The 20053-nt window shown below is 40.6% G+C and overlaps 1 protein-coding gene across 1 annotated transcript; it reads right to left on the bottom strand.

Moving 5' to 3' along the window:
- Positions 1 to 94: 94 nt before the first annotated feature.
- Positions 95 to 18840, bottom strand: LOC137739076 (auxin transport protein BIG). The gene is made up of 14 exons (XM_068478560.2): positions 18433 to 18840; positions 18065 to 18171; positions 17513 to 17678; positions 11345 to 17418; positions 10605 to 11222; positions 10297 to 10477; positions 9562 to 9796; positions 4928 to 9472; positions 4603 to 4825; positions 3885 to 4286; positions 3200 to 3343; positions 2086 to 3105; positions 1234 to 1740; positions 95 to 1131 (listed from the first exon to the last, which is right to left on the bottom strand). The coding sequence occupies exons 1-14, from the start codon at positions 18689 to 18691 to the stop codon at positions 307 to 309; spliced, it is 15306 nt and encodes a 5101-aa protein (XP_068334661.2). The 5' UTR covers positions 18692 to 18840; the 3' UTR covers positions 95 to 306.
- Positions 18841 to 20053: the final 1213 nt, after the last annotated feature.

Raw genomic sequence — 20053 nt, 5'->3', positions numbered from 1 at the left:
AATTTGAAGAGAAGCTTACACTTAAAAGTAAAATTGTCAAAATTGTCGCAGTAGACTCGTAGGGCGAAACACATAAATTTATCAAAATTGCAGATTTTAGGGAGAAAAAAAAATAATTTTACTACCAAGAAGCCATATGCGCACAACACACAGAAGATACAGAGATATGCACGTAGTCTCAAGATTCTGAACCCCATTTTTCATGGGGTATGTAATTTTACAATCATCACTATCGCCTAAATTAAAAGAAAGCCCGGCAGATACTACGACAGCAACGCATATGACGCCGGTAGTTTAACCCAACTCTCAGCCTCTCCCCGCATCGATTGCTGCACGTACAAAGTCCTCGCAGTTGGTAATGCCACCAGACAGCACATCAGCTAATACACCAATTATGTCAAACGCCTCCTGCAAATCGCTTGCGGAACTCATCTCGTCAAGCCACGACAACATTTCTTTTGATAAATCCACCATCTCGTTCACGTTCAAAAGCCGCTCTTTCATCACTACCTCCCAAGCTTCCAAGCTTCCACTGTCGTCCCCTTTGGATACTTTTGATGTACCTTCTGCTCGGGTGGGTGCCGCATTTGCTGGTTTTTTGACCTTGAAGAAACGTTGGAGCTGCTCAATCAAGCCAGTGTAGACAAGCATTGGTCGAATGACGGACAAAAGCTCATCAGCACCCCCGATCTCTGCACTAGGACTTTGGCTTGTATCACCAGACTCTATCTTGACTATAGGAGATGAACTGGATGATGTGCGACCAGCTGACCGGCCATGAGTGTGCTGCATGTAGGCATGGTATATTCCACGCTGCAAGAAGGCACAGCGGTGTTGCAACCAAGATTCATGAGATTCCGAAAGAAGTGAATTCACCATCATAAACTGGACAGTTTCTTCAGAACCCATAGACGGTTGTTTCTCAGGAGTGGAAGGCCTAGAATCTGATGCAGACGATGACAAATATGCTTTCAGAGACTTGGCTATTGTATTACGTTGAGATGGGCTTCCCTGATCAAGAAGGTGACGTGCCATTTGGATCATGAAAGGAAGAAATCTGGAGTTGCTTTCCCTTCCGCCCCCTCTGCTTTCTGCACTAAATGATGCCCCGGTCGCAAAACGAGCTAGCATCTACATAACAAAACATTCATAAATATAAGGTCCACATTCAAGATAATATACAACAGAAAGGTTAAATAACAAGACAGAAAAAAGTGAAGGAAAATACTGTACCAGAACAATGTCATAAGTCAACAGCCGAAGACGGCTCCCATCAGCACGCCCAAGAGCATTGAGGTTGTCCCAGAACTGGTCAACATAGCGAATATACTGAGGTAAAGGAACAGATGGACCTCTCACAGGAAACAAAGAATTGCAAAGAGATTCATTGTTTCTAAGAGTTGCTCCTTCCCACTCTTTCTTTGGATTTTTCAAAGCAGCATCTGCTCTCTTGGCTTCCTGATGGCACTGGAAATGAATAATGTTGAAATAACTAACAGTTGTATAAACACACTCCCCACGTGCGCTTCCAGAAGTCCCTGCACCTAAATTCACTCGCTTGCTGTAAGAGTAAACACCAAGTAGGTCAGTGGGCCTCAAACTGTAACCCTCTCGGCAAACCATGCATGCTAAGCCATCCTCCTCCTCTTCCTCCACGTCTTCTAAACCTTCAAGTAATGGTCGTGAAACAACAATACGCTCACCACCGTCTGAAGCTAGCTCTTGTCGCATTCCAAGATCCTGAGTATTTGGATACGAAAGGAACCATCAGTTTCACCGCTAGTAATTAGTTCTACTCATTTTCTCAATACTAATTACACGAACGTCAAATAAGAAAATAAATACATTAAGGACTAAATTCTATCCTAATTTACCATGAGAATCGTATTGCTTTCACTCGCTGACCCTAAGGAAAACTAAACTCCTGTTTTAAGTCGAGAATAGCTATTTTCTACCCTCATTTTCCATATCAAATTCTGTAACCTGATAACAATCTACTTCAGTCAGCACCTGCTTTCATATAATTCATAAATAAACTATAAAAAGAATTTTCAATAACTATTAAAAAAATGCTCAATGAATTACCTGAAGCAATTCCTCTCTTTTCCTTAGAGCTCTACGCCTCATTTCATCCCTAGTGGCATGTCTCAACCTCCGCACCTTCTCCTCCAAAAAGCCATCTCCTTTTCCCTCCTTATTTGAAAGGGTGTCCAATAAGTTTTCAGCCCTAGCGCCTATCTCGTTTTCCCCCGGGACCCCTTCCAAAGCATGAAGCAAAGGTAAAATTCCCCCCTCATCAATACACTTTTGAGTGGCCAAATGTCCTGTTGACAAGCCTCTCAGCATAGACAATATCAGTGGGACAGATGGCAGTTTTAAGCCTGTTGCCCATTCTGCACTAGATTTAAAGCCAGCCTGTCCTGCAACTGAAAAACTATCACTCAGATGTCTAACTGCAACGCCAGTAATACCCCTCTCAAGAATAATGTCTTTCAATCTGTCACCGCAGGAACTTGTTTTAAGAGACTCAGATACCCTTACAAAATTTTCCAGCGTGAACCTCTGCTTGGCAGCTTGCTGGGCGATGCTTTCATCTTTAGGGTCATCTTCATGTTCTCTTTCCAGCCGGTCGTATTCCCTCCAGTCCTGCAAGGGTGGGCTGAAGTGCTGGATAAGCGCTTCCATTGCAGCAGGTTCACCATATGTCAAGTAGGGCAAGATTCTTGCAACCATCTCATTGTTCCTCTGCTGTTTGTTCGATTTCTTAAGACCCAAAGGATGAGATAATCTCTCCAGAAACATGAGGACTATTTTCTTGGCCTGTTCACCCGTCTCTTCACTAGTGACAGTAAGAGCACTTTGTGTGATGCTAATGTTATCACTTTCATTAGCTTCCAGAGTCAGACTCTCAACAATGAGAAGTATGCCTTCAGCTGGCTCCATGGCATCAACAGAAAAGGCACGTCTCGCCGTTTCAAGGAGTAGACCTAAAGCTCCTAACCTCAGCAAAGCTCGCCTGTTCTCTCTTATTTTACAACAATGCATGAGGAGATTTAGAACAGCTACCAACTGCTCTTGGTTGGACTTGAAATCATCTCGCAGACGCTGTAAATCATATTAAAAGTCAGTTATTTCAACAATATGTAGCAAAAGGTTTCACTTCAAATGTCAAGTAGGAATAATGAAATAGGAAATGCACCTGGATCATGCTCAATATAATTTCCAGCCCACCATACTCACGAACAGCACCTGCAATGGCAAACTCAACCTCTGGATCTTGTGACTCCTCTCTATCTTCTTCCAATTCTTTAATCATAGGCTCAGTTGCTTCACCATCTAAGCCCTGGAAATTGTACCCCAAAAGAGAATAGTTATGATCAAAAGAATATCAAGGTAAGAGTCGCAAGACCAAAAATAATAGAAAACGTGACGTATTGATCCATTGGGAAAAAATGATGTCAGGTTGCATTTGGATGAATGATTTTGAAATATGAGATTAGTTTCAATATCAAGCTTAAGTTGGCTGAAAGATTATAATGAGTACCTATCTTTAGATTTTAGCAAAATTCATAGATGGATTCAAAATTTAACACAAAATGAATTTAAAATGATTGGGTGAAGCATAACATCTTAAATCTATGCTTTACATGATCTGTTAGAGATTATACATGATTTGATAGAGAAATAACTTCGTTTTTCTATGGAATTTAAATGTCAGTTTTGTTTGAACTTCATTTATGCAATTTGAATGGAAGTGTGACCAAACAGCCTATATATCATATATTGGTACAGAAATGGAGAAAAGGCGACTCCTTTGTCATTTAGAAGAAAATCCTTATCAGTATGCAGACTTGTACATGGGAAAATACACAGCTATAACAAACCTGAAGCCGATAGGTCACTGTCATAGGCGGAGAGTCTCTAGCTGATGGGACAGCATTAGGCGATAACAATGTCGTATTGGCCATGGCATTCGAAGATTGACTTGACTTCTTCCAGACTTGCTCATAGACTTGAGCTATGCTCAAATCAAGAGAGATGATGTTCCCAGCAACTAGTAATTCCATCCCATAGTCATCTTCAACAAGACCTAGCATATCCAACTGATGGCAAATTTTGTTCTTGACATCACGCATCAGAGGACCAATCTCAGAGCTAGAATAGGGATTCTTTGTCATAGATCCCCTGATGAACTCTTCTTGTGTATGTGCCTTGTTAAGAACCAGCAGATACACTGGCTCTGGTTTTGATGGGCATATCAGATTGCAGAGCTGCTCCAGGATAAACTGTTCATATAGTTGAATGTTAGTGCTGGCACCTAAGTCAGTGAAAGCAAAACAAACGAACCCCATGCTTACATATACAGAAACACAACAAAAAAGAAAGCGAAGAACGCATGCAATTATGAGAACGTAAGCCTTGTACAAACTATAAAGAACCCAAGAAATATTGACTTTTATCTAGACAGCAAAAATTTTACCTACTACAAAAGTATAATTAGGTATCAGTATATTATAACTTTGATGAGTTATTTTGATAAACCAGTCTAAAAGCATCATTTACAAAGCAGAGAAAATCCGAGTGTTGGTTTATCATCCATACCAGACAAGTTCGTCCCTTTCTCTCCTCCCCATGGTTTTGCAAACCACAGACACAGGCTCTAATGAACTGCCTTTTATTTTCGCTGCTTTCAAGCAGAAGGCTATCTAAAAGGTCATTTAGAAGCCGATTGCAATCACTAATTAACTTTGTCTTCTGCACTACCAAGCCGCGAATAACAATAAGAGCCTCAAGAACTTCCGACAGCAAATTGTCTCGCATGAATCTGACATTAATACAAACAAAATTTGTTAAGCACGAAAGTTGTTTGAAAAAAATGGAATCAGTTAAGCACAAAATTTGAAATTAGTAAAGAAACCAGTCATACCTGGATCGAATATTCGGAACCTGCAAAAATTTATCCAGCAGCTCTATAAGCTTGTGAAGTATGAATCCTTGAGAAATGTCAATACGCATGCTCCTTTCTAGAGATTCAACATTGCCTACTTCTTGAGTAATTAGTTTACAAATTGTTCCAAGACATCCACGCACAGTCAAAAACAGGCGAGCCTCTTCTGAATCTATCATCTTGAACAGACAGTCAAAATATTCCGCAGCACTTTCACCAGCAGAAAGAGTTGCTGGTAGCAAGGACACTAATAAGTTCAATAACCGAAATCGTCTTGATGTACTCTGAGCACAGAGCAGAGTTATCAACATGCACATCTCTGACCTTATAGATTGAGAGCAAGCACTAAGAGCAAGTTCCGTAACCCAAGACCCCAGCTCAAATGCTGACAAGTCATTCTTAGCTGTCTTACCAGTACGCCTCTTCCACCTGAGTGCATATTTAAGAGCCAGGAATTCTTGTCTCTGAGGTCGAGTCTTCTGGCTACCACCTTTAACAGACAGGGACACTTTGTACTGCCTTCTAACAAAATCAAGATATGATGCTCCCTTCTCCCACTCCGCATAGCTTAATAATTGAATGTCCTGAGTCTTCTGAGATGTATCCCAGTTCTTATCTAGTGGTTCTGCTGACTTGGTACCACCACTATGTCCGCCCAAAGATCCAGACATACTTGAATTACTTTCGTCCTTGATCTGCGAACCAGTGTTAGCTTTTCCTGTATTAGGCTCTTTATCTGGTACTTCAGGTTTTGGAGGAGTACATGCCTGAGATATAACCCTCAGACAAGGAAGAATGACATGCTCAGAAATGGCAGGATGCTTAGCACCCAATTTGATAGAAGAAAATAGCAGCTGAAAAACCACACGCAATCTTGATTCCCAAAATTCATCAGTGAGAGAACATACTTCTGACAGCAATGACAACTCTTCACGAGTGGCCAGAGCAACGTCCATGGAGCGATGATGTTCAAGGCAGTACGTAACCTTTTTCTGAATTAAGCTGTTCAACTCGGTCACTGCATTTATATCACCCTCAGAGAATGCACAAAGAACGGCCCTAGCTTGGACACGAGCTGTTTTAGGACCTTGATGAATGTTATTTTCAAATAGTTCCGTTAAAATGCCAGCAGCAACAAGTTGTTTCTTGGAATTTGGATGCTTTGATAGGACCTGTAGGATTTCAAGACACTGTGTCGCAAATGTAGAAGCACAGCCATAGCAATTATTTGGAGACCTGGAAACCACAAATCTGGAAGCAGCCACTCTGTTAACAGACTGTTTCTGGTGCAAATAATTCATCAAAACCCGGCGTAACCCTTGCAGTGTCTGGACACTTTTGCTGACAGAATCAAAAGCTGCTTTGCACTTCTCACCATACAGGACACCAAGAAGAGCTATTTTACGATTAATCTTACATACAGGCCCAGGTAAGGAGACCATCATTTGCTGCACCGAATCCTTCTGTTGCGAGTCTATTTCAATCTCACCGACACTCGACACAATCTTAAGCAGGGGCTTCTTGAATCCTAGAAGTTGCTGATATTTCCTATGAGCATTTTCTGATTCAGTTTCTATAGCAGCCAACCCTCTCTTCATATCTTCATCATTCTCCATGTCATCAAATGCAAAACTTGGCTTTGCCATGAAGTTGAACTCAAATCTACCATATTTACTATAGCCACACTCGTTGCATAGAAAGGAGTCCAGATTTTCATAATTAATGTTGCGGCATTGCCTGCACTGATAAGCATTCTCATGGCAATTGCCACATATACCATGCTTATCAGTGACAGGTCGACTGCAACGTGGGCATTGCAATGGTTCAAGAGACAAAGCCTGGAGATTTTCATAGAAGGAATCCAGCTCAATCATGAAGTTACAAGCTGTTATTGGAATGGGAAAGTCCACTTTCAGTTCAGTCTGATTGAAAGTAAGATGGCAACTCTTGGCACGTTTCCAAAGAGACCAATTATTTTTCAACTCTGACAAGTCAGCCACAGGTCGGTTGTTGTAATACAGGTTCAAAACTTTCACTGATTTAGACTTCCGCGCATCATGAACGTTCATGGTCACTGTCTGGATGGTGTAACTCCCAGTGCATTTCACTATGATGCGATTGTCAGTGAACTTTGTTTCAGATTTCAGACTTTCTAGCTTCATCCTGCTGTATGGCACCTCTGGAGAACTGCAGGCAACACAAGGCTCACTCTCAAGATAGTACCCATCAAATTCGACTAATCCACTTAAAGTGTTGTATATGCGGGAATTTGGATGATTAGCTAAAAGCTCATTTTGTGAATGAAGTGTCTCAAAGATGCATTTGACTACATCAGGGGTTAAGCATCGATCCACAAGCTCACTGCTCTGTTGCTTTGAGCTGTCATCCGGAGCTTTACCCAGCAACCATGTGATAAGTTCAGTATACTCAACTATATTTTGACCATACATTGGTAGACATTTTACTTTCTCCAAGAGAGTCACTACCAAAGTTTCCTTGAATGATGACTTAGCATGATGCCACACACCATAAAGAACACACTTGGCCTCTGCACGCACAGAACTAGAATTCCATTCAAGCAAAAAGCAATCAATGAATTGCTTCAAGACATCTCCACCCCTGTCAGTGAAGATATTTATCAGAGACTCCACATCCACATAGGACTTTTCCGAACCAGATTCCGTTCCTTCTTCACCTTTCTTCTTCTTTTTGGGATCATGAGATTGTGTCCCTGATTTGTTTGAATTCATACCTGAATCCACAGCTTCAGTTTTCTTTAACGAATGACCAATCTCCTTTCCTGTGTAAAAGGAAAGATTCAACAGCTTCAAAATCTGAATAACTGACTCTTCTCCAAGATAGAACACTCCATTAATCAAGAATGGTAGGAAATCTGAATGTTTCAAACAGTACTTCTGCCAGTTCCGAGGTCGTGCTGCAGCTACTTCAGCCATAGTAGAGAGGCACTTAACTATCTTAACACTTCTCTCATATGACAAATGACTTTGAAACCCGCCCGACTTGTTTACATGCTTGAAAAGATTTTTCATCTCACTTGAGAATTGCCAGGAGTCTCGCACAGTGTAATAGTGAGTTTTGCTTCCACAGAGATGGAGGAAAAGCCTCCTTGCATATCTTCTCACAAAAGTTGTGTGAGGATTGTTAATGTAACCGCAGAGAACATCTTGATATCCATCTAGCTTCAGATCCTTGCCAGAAGAGATCTTTGAAACCTTCTCTTTCTCCCCAGTCTTGTCTTGCTTTTCAGGTCTAACCAAGGTGTACACCAGCCGGAAGGTATTCTCCAACAACAATCTATGGTAGTCCGCAAAGATATCGGTACGGTGGGCTTTTGCATATGAGTCTGAAAAGAAAGGAGAAAAATTGCCAGCTGCTACATCCCTTCGAACTGTTAATAGAGCACTACATCCAGAACCAGGTCCTGCGTTTTCATAACTAACAGAAGGGGACTTGAAAACATGCACTAGCTGTTGTAGTATCTCCATCAGGTAATTGACAACAGATTGTTGCCTAAGAGAATTGCATGCTCGGAGCAGCTGGGATGCAAAGTCATTTTTCTCTTGATCATCCAAGGAAGATGAAGCAGCAACCAAGGTGGAGGGCGAAATCTGGATGATGCTTTTATCATGTGTATCTGTTGTCCCACTAGGTTTTGGTGTAGAACCATCACTGCCAGGCTGGTGCCAGTTTCGTAACATCAACGTAAAGAACATGAAAACAAGTATTGCAACTTCCCCAAATGTAGAGCGGGATTTGGCAACAAAAGGTTGGTTCAGATTAAGCTCATCCAGAAACCATCTAATCAATTTCTCCAAATCTAAGCTTTCAGGCTTCGAGATGTCTATGAAAGGCCCACCAACAGCAGATGATAATCTGTAGAAGAGCTGCATAACAGGGATTGCCTGGACCCCCGACATCGATTGCATCCACCCTTTTAATTGTTCAAGAAGCTCAAACAGAAGTAAGGAATTTAAAGCCCGTTTCGAAGCAGAAATTGAAACAGAGTCATTCACTGAAGCAGAAAACTCCCCAGACTCATTGGGTTCCAGGACATGAATTGATGAGGCAGAATTCTGAGTCCTGGCATCTGCAGATGTTGGCAATATGCTTGAATCACTTACATCATCTGGTGTGAAGTGAAACTCATTGCCATCTCTGCCTAATGATTCCACTTCAATGGGTATTGCTGTCATAGGATGATCTCTGGAGTGTGGTAGAGGGAGACGATCTGCATCCAGTACTTCATAGCATGCCTCACACAGATCAAAATCAGGACAAATAGTACAATGCCATCGCCTTCTGAGTATAGGAACAGTGGTGCAACCATCACAACAGTATTGAACGGATGAAGTGATTGAATCTTCTTCAGTTGTGACTTGGGCATTTCCACCAGTTGTGCCGGCATGCACAGGTGCAGATACTGCATTTTCTGCAACATCATCGGTGGCCAACATAGTTTGCTTTGGAAATGGAACCTGAAGCAACCTTGAAGATATTGCCAAGCTGAAACAGAAATGGTAGTCCAAGTGAATAATAGAATAAGCTAAAATCAAGTTGAAGACATAAATAAATAAATAATAAGAATTTACTACCTTGTTGATGTTTGAACAGCCTCATTGGACAAAAAGAGAAGCTTTTTGAATAATACAGCAGCAGGTCCAACAGAGTGTACCCCTGTATCCTTTCCATGTAATGCCAGGCATTCAGCATAACAATAAATGAGCTCTACAGAAGAAATAACAATGTTGTTCATTGTTTGAGTGTCAAGCTGCTCTAAGTCCAAAATTCCCCAAAGAACTTGAATAAGCCCATCAATAACTTCAGAACCTGGATGAGGGATAGGAATCACAGATCCGTTAATTGCAAATGAAATAAATGACAGATGCAGGATGAATACAGCAACTCGTGATAACAAACTGAAACTTATACTTAAACTTGTAACACCACCCAAAGTTTGGGTGTACAAAAATTAACCAAGCTAACATCACGAAAATTCCAACATAACATTTTAGCAAAACTTTGCAGGAGAAATAACATAAAAGTAATTCAACAATCCATATGATTAATGTACAAGAATCATATCAACTTTACAAGAGAAACTACAAAGGAAGTGATTCAACAAGCACTTGAATAAATATTATGGAAAGTAACCTACCATGAATCAGATGTAAATAACTTAAACAATTAACTATATTGATTGGACATGTACCCTATGTTATTTATATGAAGATCTGGTTCCTGCTTAAGGTTTATATACTACATTCAACACAAGAGAGTGAATTCTTAAAAATGTAAGCAATTCAGTGCACTGGATAATGTGAAACTACCATGTATCTCCAAGAAAGTCGCCAGATTCGATCGCCGATGCAATGCAATCTTAGATACAGCACGCATCTGGGCTGTAAACTCTTCAATTATCCATGCCCCTGCAGTACCACCAACCCCAAGCCTTGAAGAGAGTACAGAGGTTGATTTCACCACTCCAAGAAGCTGCATGGTGTCCTTAACCTGAAGAAGACGATGTCAGTTAACAAACAAATTTCTTCATTTCCTCATGCATAAATAAGGACGCTGATAGAATTGCTAACTGTCATAGATCAACAGTGGGTAATTTATTAATTGCTAATTCACATACTTGATAGTAAGTGTCCTTTTTGGTGAACACAGCCTGCAAGACATGGCAAGCAGCAGCCTGCAACAAGGGCTCTCGATCACTCTCAAATATTTTTTCCAATAACTGCTTGCACCTGAGTTTGCTCAGCTCCGGACTAATTTCCTCAACTCTTGAGCAACCACGAGATCTACACAATGAGTAAATCCTGGATAGAATCTTAAGACCATCAGCTATGACCTGCTCCTGCATAGGAGCAGACTGCATTGACCGGCGTTTTTTCCCAGATCCTGAAAGCAACGAATTACAACCAAGGACACGAGCTTCCATATCAAGTATGGCATCCATTTTCTCTTTCCAGCCAAATTCATCTTTAGCTCTACCATATACTTCAAGACAGTCAATTCTAGGCAAAGCAGATCCATTAAATGTGGGTCCAACAGAGATTGTAAATTCTTCATCAGCAAGGAGTGACTCAGCAACTGTAAACGGTATATCATACCAAGACCGCATGCCCTCATCTAATTTAATCGCCCTATGGAAAATAGTTATATCAGAAGGTATATGGTTTGCTGATGTATTACCCACATGCACACGAAGCCCAACCATGATGATATCAGGGTTCAAATTGAAGACGGATATCTGAGGGGAAAAAAAGAAGTAATGTTAGAACCATAAACTATAGAAGAAAGGAGATGAAAACCGAAACATCCGAACTAAAGCATGCCATGAGTGTCAGGTCACTAGATCCTAGCAACAATTACCTTACATCCTGCAGGGCTTGGACTTTCTAGAAAGCCATCCTCAGATGCCAAGCTCAGCTTAGCCCCTTCAGAATCACCATTTCTGATGGCATCACCACCCAGTTTCACATCTGCTGTTATGCACACTGTTTTCTCGAAAAAGTCAAGTGGGAATTCTGGGTTAGTGCCAGCATAAGCCTTGTTGCTGAGAATTCTGGAACCCAATTTTTTCACTTTCTCCGCTGTTGCACTAGCATCGGCATCAACTCCCATTGGGGTATGCGAGTATATCTGAAGGCTACCATCATCGTGTAAAACAAGACAGTGAATCTTATCTTTGGATAAAGGCTTATAAGCAGTGACTCCAACTAGAGGTGAAGTAGAACCCACTGCATGTCGCAAGTTTTGTGCAAATAACTCATGCGATCCAATTGATACAGCAATGGCAGAGTTCAATTTTATACTTGAGAAGCAAACAAATAAACCACTGCCAGCCAGCAATTCCTTCCAACGATGAAGTCCAGCAGACCGCTGTTTACCATCTTGTTCCTCCTCATAAATGGTAGATATTTCACTTAGAGATGAGGCATTGGGGCTTAGCCGTCCTAACAAGGTAGTGCCATCTTGATAAGATAGGAAAAGTAATTTGTACGTTGAAGAAAAGTACAACGATGAGCCCTTCACGTCTATTACTTTATCCTGTATCGGGATTACTTCCTTCAAAGGTGTAGCCCCCATATTACCTTCGACTGACAATTCTAGCCTGAACAGCTTTCCATGTTCTGAGAGAACAATAAGAAACATCCTTCCCTGAGAAGCCACAACAAGTGTTGCATCCACAATCACATCATCTGGCAGAGTGAAGTAGTGTATAGGACTGATGTTGTCCTGAGATAGATCATATATTTTGACAAATTTGTTGGTAACGACCATCAACTGAACCTGAGAACCTGGAACCCAGTCAACCCGTCTAATATGTGCACCTTGCAGTGCCAGTTCAATGGCAAGACGATCAGTCACTTCACCACGAGGATTCACTGTGAGGACCTGGCAATCTTCATATCCTGCTACTGCAAGATAATTCTCTACCACTGGATTGAAAGTAAGATGCACAATTTCAAACCGAATAACATTCTTAGAGAGAGGCTTAACATTGGTCTTGTCTGCTGTCACTGGTGCAATGGTGGCCTGTCCAATCAACTGCTCAACATCAAATATAGCAACCTTATCACCTTCTCCAACAGCGAGTCGCCCTCGAAGACTGACACTGAGCAAGGATTTGACAAGAGACCCACTAGCTAAATGTGATTTAAGTTCCTTGGCATTTGAATAGTCGGCCTTTATCTTCAGGTCTAAGGACCCACTTTTATATGCCTTCTTCAATTGCAAGAGATCAACACCAAAAGAAAGCATTTTGTCTCTACCAAGAGTGATTTTAATATCTTTTGACATGTTGGAGTCTCGTTTACAAGTTATATATGCGAACAATGAAGAGCAAAGTTCAAGCACCTGACCTTCAACATCAAGTTCTTCAAGTAATGGCGCGATCGCATCTTGAAGCTCCCTGGGGATGGATAGTCTGAGAGAGTTATCTACATCAGTACTAGTATCCTCATCAAAATCTGAATCACTTTCAGGCAGCTGCTCTCCATCATCCGTGAAGGGTAAGAAAGCCTGGAAATTACTAGCACTACGGACTGGCGCGTTACTACTTCCAGTGAATTTGCGTGGCTTTAAGCACTGACAGTTGCTTCCTCTAACACCCCCAGCTCCACAATCACAAAAGAAACGACTAGAGCGAGAATAAACAACACGATGACCGCGATGACAAACTTTTGCACACACAGAGCAACAGCCCTTTGACACTGTTAGATCACATGTATAACAGAAGTACCAGTGTTGTTCCATGAAATTGCTACCACTAGAAGTAAATGTGCAAACTTTAGAAGCAAGGGCCCTTTCACTGTTAGTATCCTCTTCATCATCCTTGTCCAGGCTGGCCACCTCACCATCAGAAGTTCCATCATCCTCATCCTCATCTACAGAAGTTGCGTCACATTCAAGAGCCATGGAACCACCTTCTTGATTAGAAGAAAGGACCAATGCCTCGGAGTTTTTCCTTGATCCTACTGGCCTTGGAGCCATAGATCCCACACCAAGAGCATTTACAGGCAGAGACTTCCCAGACGACCTTTCCTGGGTGTTCTTGCCAGACCCACAATCGCTTAAGACACTCCCGAAAAAGCCAAAAAGAAACTTCAGGCCTGGTAGCAGGGAATCATTGCCAGCAAGCTTCTCCATCAGCATTATGGTCCGCTTTAAAAGCAATCTCACTGAAGCATCCCCCTTAGATAGTTGAACAACGAACTGGAAAAATGATTTGGCAACATGAATATCAAATTGCAAAAATGCAGGTTCAAGGGAAACCAGAATAGCTTCAAAAATATGACTCTGCAGTTCTGTTGATTTCAAATTAGAAGGTGAGGATACAATGCATAAAATAAAGTTCATGGTTGACTCTCTGAGAGAGACGGAACTTCCTTTTGCACTATTAACTCCACCTGAAGTTTCCGTAACACAACCTAACAGCCTCTTCTCCAACCATTTGGAAAGCAAAACCAAGTCCATGCCAAGAAATTTGTTTTGGATCTTCTGTTCAAGACCAGGAAACAGCTCACCAGTTAACAGAGCAACAAAAAAGTTAAGAACCTTTATGTTAACTGTTTCAGAGTCACAATTGTGTAGAGTGTCAATTAGAACCAGTAGATCACCACGCTGCACACCAAATAGCTTCTTCACCTGCTCGGGGACATCTTCTATACCAAGATAGAGTTTAAAATAATCAACTTTTACAGGGTCTTTTCTTAGGCTATCCATCGTATCAATAGCTTTGGTAACTATGCACTCATGGATACTGCTGTCACTTACTCCTCTGGCATTGATATCCCTTAAAAATCCTTCTAGGTGCTCTAATAGAATTAAATTGGCAAAATCTGTTGCTCCCAAGCCTACACTCAAGCTGTCATATATGGTTTCGCATTTCCCATGAATGCTTTCAAAAATCCTATCAAACTTGATTGTCACTACCATATCAAGAATTTGATGGAGCACTTCAGTCTCCAAGCAGACATTTCCTATCATATCTTTCATTTTAAGCAGACCAACCAGAATGGAAACGATCCCTCTAATGTTAAGAATGCAAGAAAAGAGGAAACCACTGGAAGTCCGAAGATTCAATGGGAAACCATGCAGCATCCATTCCCAGGAGGCCCTACATAAAATTCCTGAAGCTCTTTTGTCAATAATAACATCAAACTTTGCCAAAGGGTCAATGAGAGACTCCAGACGGAAAGAATAAGTGCCAGTCTTTCCTAGCTCATCCTGAAGGCATTTGTCAAATCCTGAATGCTTAAAAAGCAATAATGGCGAAAACCCATCAGCATCCTTCTGGCTATTACCAAAGGTAGCAACAAAAGCTTTCTGATAAGCCAGTAAGTAACTGTTCAGCAAAGATGAAAATGTCTTCAACAATATTGAAACTTGATCAGAATTCATTAAAGAGGCAATCAGCCCTTCAGCAACAGCAACATACTCATTGTCCTTAGACGTGTTCTCTATCCAGTTTGAACCCACTCCTGGGACTTTATTCTTCATGCCATACCTCCAGATCCCAACATCAAGCAAGGAGAGTGCCAAAGACAGCCACGTTGCATTTCTCAAGAAACCCCAGCCTAATTCCTCAGTGTGATCAGATATATGTTCAGTATGTAAGAGCTGAAGCAGCTGAACTATAACTTCAGAATTAGTTTTTGCACCAACAGCGGCCTGATGACCTAGAATTGAATGGCTGAAGAAAATGAAATTTTCCATGTCAGAAATGTCAAGATTCTGTGGATTGCTACTTGAAAGAACCTGATGGTCCTTTGAAGTACCGATTGTTGGAAAATCCCAACAAAGTATGAAAATGTATCTTTCAACAATAAGATCCTCCACCACTGCAGCCTGTTTGCCTTTCCACAACCCCAGAATTAAGGACATGGTTGAACAAATCTCATCCCAGTTCAAGCATAAGGAGTCAATATTCACATAATCTATGGACAGCAAAGCAGGGAAGGCAGATGTATCAATCAGCTGATGAATCAAGGGACTGATATCGGACTCTTCTTCAAATGATGCACTCATTACATTCTTAAATATCACTGAGACCCAAGATGACAAATGATCATTCACCCCAAGCTGTGCATTGGTGTACGGAGCCTCCCTCAATTTGGACCGCAGATGTACAAGCAAGGATGAAGGATATGTCTGTGGGTAGAATACCATATGTCGAAGCACTAAAACTAACCTTGAAACCAGTAAAGCCCAGCAAGACAAATGCGTACTGTTAAAACCCAAAGTTGGAGCACCAATCGCTTGAAGAGCAGAAAAAATTAAGTTCGCCTGTGATACCTTTTCCTCTTTGGACGATAAGTGAAATGCCACAAGAAGAATCTCAATGTGAAAAGCAGATGGAAGGGCCTCTAGAAGTTCCTTCAAGGTAGGGCATTTTAAAGAAACAGTTTTGGTCTTCTCAACAACAAAATCTACAAACCCCCTGAAAATTTGGGTTCTCAAGCCGCTACCAGCCAAACCCACCCTACAGAAAAGGGTGTGAGCTAGCAAGGTAAGGGTCTGATTATTGTAAACGAAAATATCATTCTCAACATTCAAAATCTTCTCAACCAAGTCCTCTTCTATCGAATCAGATAATGCATGGCGGGTGACCAGGTCTTGCAACAAATCAAAACAAAGTTCATGGGTATGCCCAATCTTTTTCTCTTCATGTGAAAGGGAATGGCACTCAGGAGTCCTATCCTCGGGATATCCCTGGCTGTGGAGTAAGGACAGAAAAATATCAATATGGCCTTTGCTAAGCTTTGCACAGCCATCCTCAAAAACAGACGGATGCCATTCAGGAGAGAAGATGCACACTTTAACAAAGCTCAACAGTTCCATAGCAGCTTCCATTGGCATATTACTCTGGCTGGAGCTAGAATTAGCAACCACGGATGGCTGATCATATCCGTCTGTAGACCCACGAACACTCTCAGAGAAAAGGTCTCCGAAAAGGGCCTCATCTTCATGGCAAACCACATTTTCTAATTCAGAGCTGCAAGTAGTTTTTGCACAGCTAGAATATGACCTCTCCACTTTTGGTCTCAGTTTTACTCCCTCGGAATGAAGGAAAAAGATAAGATGCATCAGATCGTCCATCCATTGTTTTGAGGAAGGGAATATTATTTGCACAAGATGTTCAAATGTGTACCTTTGGAGTAAAGGAATTTTCTCAGAATGAACAAGGCACGAAGGAGAATCAATAAAATTGGCACTACTTCCAGTAAGCTCTGTGTCTAACTCCTTCCAATTGACAGCCCGACTAGTCTGTCTCTTGAGGTCTTGAATGAGCATCAACATGTACACAACAATACGTGGAAAATAAGCTAGTGGGGGCTTCAGGTTAGCAGCAGCCTTGTTATATCTCCATACAGAAGCATCTAAATTGTCTAGCATGGAAGCTACCACACAGACTTGGACATTCAGGAAAACACTGCTGGTGCAGAAAGTAACGCGAACAAGTTCAAGAAAGTCTTCCAATAGCAAAAGACTGAGGCTCTCAAAACTACCCTCAACTGCAACGTGGCTATTTACAAACTCGAAGCAAGGCCTAAACAACCCAGGCACTGCATCAGCAAAAGAAGCAACTGCTTGCACCAATGACGCATCATATTCAATATATGGGATGTCCTTTGTGAGACTTCCAAGTAACTTTATGATCCTCAAACTAAAAGACAACCTCTTACAGACGTATGTCCCAGCACTCTTCTCATCAAACATATCTGGGAGCGCAATGAGTCCCTTGCAGAGCAAAATCAAACGTTGAATGCACCCTGTGTGAACAGCTGCCCAATGCTGAGATAGAAAAACTAATTTGTTGAAATCCTGGTGGAAAGCAGGCCCACCAAACCCAGTGGTCTGCCTATCTGATTGTATGCACTCAGAAGCTAAAGACAAAAACAGACGATCCACTGGTTTCTCTGCCCTTGAACAATTGACACCTTCTCAGACACATTAAAAGTATCTCATCAGTATCAAGTAAACCATGATGCAATAACACTAGAAGACATCAATTCTTATGAGCAAAGCTCTTACCTTGAGGACCACACTTATTGTGGTTGTCAAGATCATTACCACAAGAATTATGGGTAACAGATGGCAACAAGTCCACCAGGCTATCTACAGAGCAAGGTCGCAGTGCGCCAGGTGTTTTATCCATTCCATCGATCAATGCCATCTCCAAAAGATGCGCCATATTATTCTGCAAAACCAAACAAAAGTTGGATTATAAAGAAAATTTAGAGCCACCGTTCACCCCCTCCCCAAGCGTGCATAAACACATATCACCACTCATAAAATGCGCCAACCAATAAGAAAAGACAATTAATTCAATAATGCACTGCACTAGAAAAAAAAGTTTGATCCCCACCATAATAGCTGATTTAACAAATATGAAAACCAAGTAATCTGTTTTGTAGCACCAATAACCATACAAGCTGATATTAGAGAATAATAGCAAAATGTGCATGAATAATTCATAGCCCTCAAAAAATAAAACCAGCTGCCTTTCAAATGATTAACGCGCAAAAGTAACATTCAAACTAAACTAGCCATAGCAACTTGATATGGGAAGAAGAACTAACTAACCTGAATGCTCATATCTTCGGTGCTAAATTCTGATCTTTCCAAATAACATACCGCAAATTCCAACGACTGTTGCACAATGGCAACTATTATAGCATCCGCTTGATCCACTGTACACGCAATCACAACAAGATTAAGTAAACTTATTACCAAAACACTTCATTAACGCTCCAAAATTGCAATCTTTAAGATTTATAAGAAATAAAATAAAATAAAAAATACTAGAAATACATAGAAAAGTAGCTGCAACTTAGAAATAACTACTTCGAATATCGTCTACTTCTATATTAACAAGAAAGCATCAAGACTCAAAAAACAAACAAAAGGCAACTAATTTCACGTAGAAGAAGATGAAAAGAAGGCCACAGTACCCAACAGAGAACGAGAGGCGGAAGCGACGGCGTAGGCAATCGAATACACAGCTTGAATTTGCGAATCGGTCCATAATTGGAGCCCTAGCTTGCCGTCTCCGTCGGCCTCAACGCCGCGTTTTAGAATCGGGAGAAGGTTCTCGAGTCCAGGTCTGATCGAGTCGGAGGAGGAGCGCAGTCTCTGTAGGAGATCAGTGGACGAGATAGGCTTGCCGTCCGAGTAGACAGACTCGGAGAGTCTGGCGAAGGTCTCGGCCATGGCGAGCGAGACGATCGGTGAGATGGTCAGTGCATCAGAGAGCGAGAGAGAGAGGGAGGGGGCGGGGGGGGAGGAGGAGGAGGAGGAGGAGGAGGGAGGAGTGTTGTTTGGGGTCGGAAGTAGTGAGGGAGTATATTAAAAATGGGTTCAGGGAAGGGAAGGGAAGAAAATAAAAATGTTTTAAAGGCGGCGGAGAGGATTTTTAAGTGACGAATGAGGTATTTTAAAATAATTGAAAGTGTTTTTGATGAAATTATTTTTTGAATTAATTTTTATTAAAAATGTAAGTAAATTTTAAAAAAATACCTAAAGTGTTTTTGGAATTCAAAAATATTTTTTTTTCTAAAAGCGCTTTTAGTCATATTAAAAGCACATCTAAACGAGTCCTTAGTAAAAAGTAAAAGATTTGTTTTTAACTATTAAAACAAACAACAAAAGAACAAAGTATAGTGTTATTCATACACTTATTTTCACCAGCGCATATTTTTGTTAGTTTTTTGCCATTAATTTCTTCTATTAGATCGGACAATAAAAAATTAAGATCAAATTTAATTACCATATTATTTTAAAGTTTTGTTTAATTATAAGATCACACTACTAAATTCGCCTGAACAAAATTATCTTATTACTTTGATTTAAAGTGAATTAATTATAAGGGTAATGTTACGAAGATTAAAATTTTAAATCAGATGTGCAAACCAAATGATATGTTACCAATAAGAAATAAGCATGTTAATTGATATTTAATTAATAATCCAATCGTCTACAACCACATTATTTGGTTTAAAAAAAAATTGATCTCCCTAACATTACCCTAATTATAATTAGCTTGTGAATACTACTTTGTAATGAAGTCCTTGTGGTGTTAATTATTTATATGAAATGCATCTTTCCTTGTGACTGAATCTCTTCAACCTTCCCTGTCGAACTCCTCTCCTCTTCAGACAAACAGAATAATCTTTAATTTTATCAAAAAAACTCATATAAGAATTGCCTGAACAAATTAATTAATTTTATTAGAAATATGTAGCCAAAAAGGAAAAAAAAAATGACCTACATTTTTTCCTTTCTTGTTTATTTTATTTTTTTAATTCTACAAGTTAGTATTTAGTTTTCTAAATCTAAGAGAGTGTATGGGCGAATATGTAATTTAATCAATCTAACTTGTCTTGTTGGGATTTCCAAATGCACTTTTTTCTTTTGGGTCAATAAAATGCACTTTTATTAAAGCAAATAGCATCAATTGAACTTTGTGGATTCTCTTCTTCACTTTTCACTCCATCCTATACTTTCCCTCTCTTTGTATGAACCATCCCTCTCTGTCCTCTAATCTCCACCACCAACCAATATCTGTGAGAGGGA

The sequence above is a fragment of the Pyrus communis genome, chromosome 9 (assembly GCF_041283825.1).
Source record: "Pyrus communis isolate YQ-2024b chromosome 9, ASM4128382v1, whole genome shotgun sequence".
In the NCBI taxonomy this organism is placed as follows: domain Eukaryota; kingdom Viridiplantae; phylum Streptophyta; class Magnoliopsida; order Rosales; family Rosaceae; genus Pyrus; species Pyrus communis.
The sequence above is the reverse complement of the archived record's forward strand: the minus strand, read 5'-3'. Positions and strand labels throughout refer to the sequence as shown.

Coding starts and splice junctions, on each gene's coding strand:
- LOC137739076 (XM_068478560.2), bottom strand. CDS start 18,691: ATGGCCGAGACCTTCGCCAGACTCTCCGAGTCTGTCTACTCGGACGGC. Junction 11,223..11,344: donor CAAGCCCTGCAGGATGTAAG/GTAATTGTTGCT, acceptor TTTTCCCCTCAG/ATATCCGTCTTCAATTTGAA. Junction 1,741..2,085: donor AAAGAGAGGAATTGCTTCAG/GTAATTCATTGA, acceptor CCAAATACTCAG/GATCTTGGAATGCGACAAGA.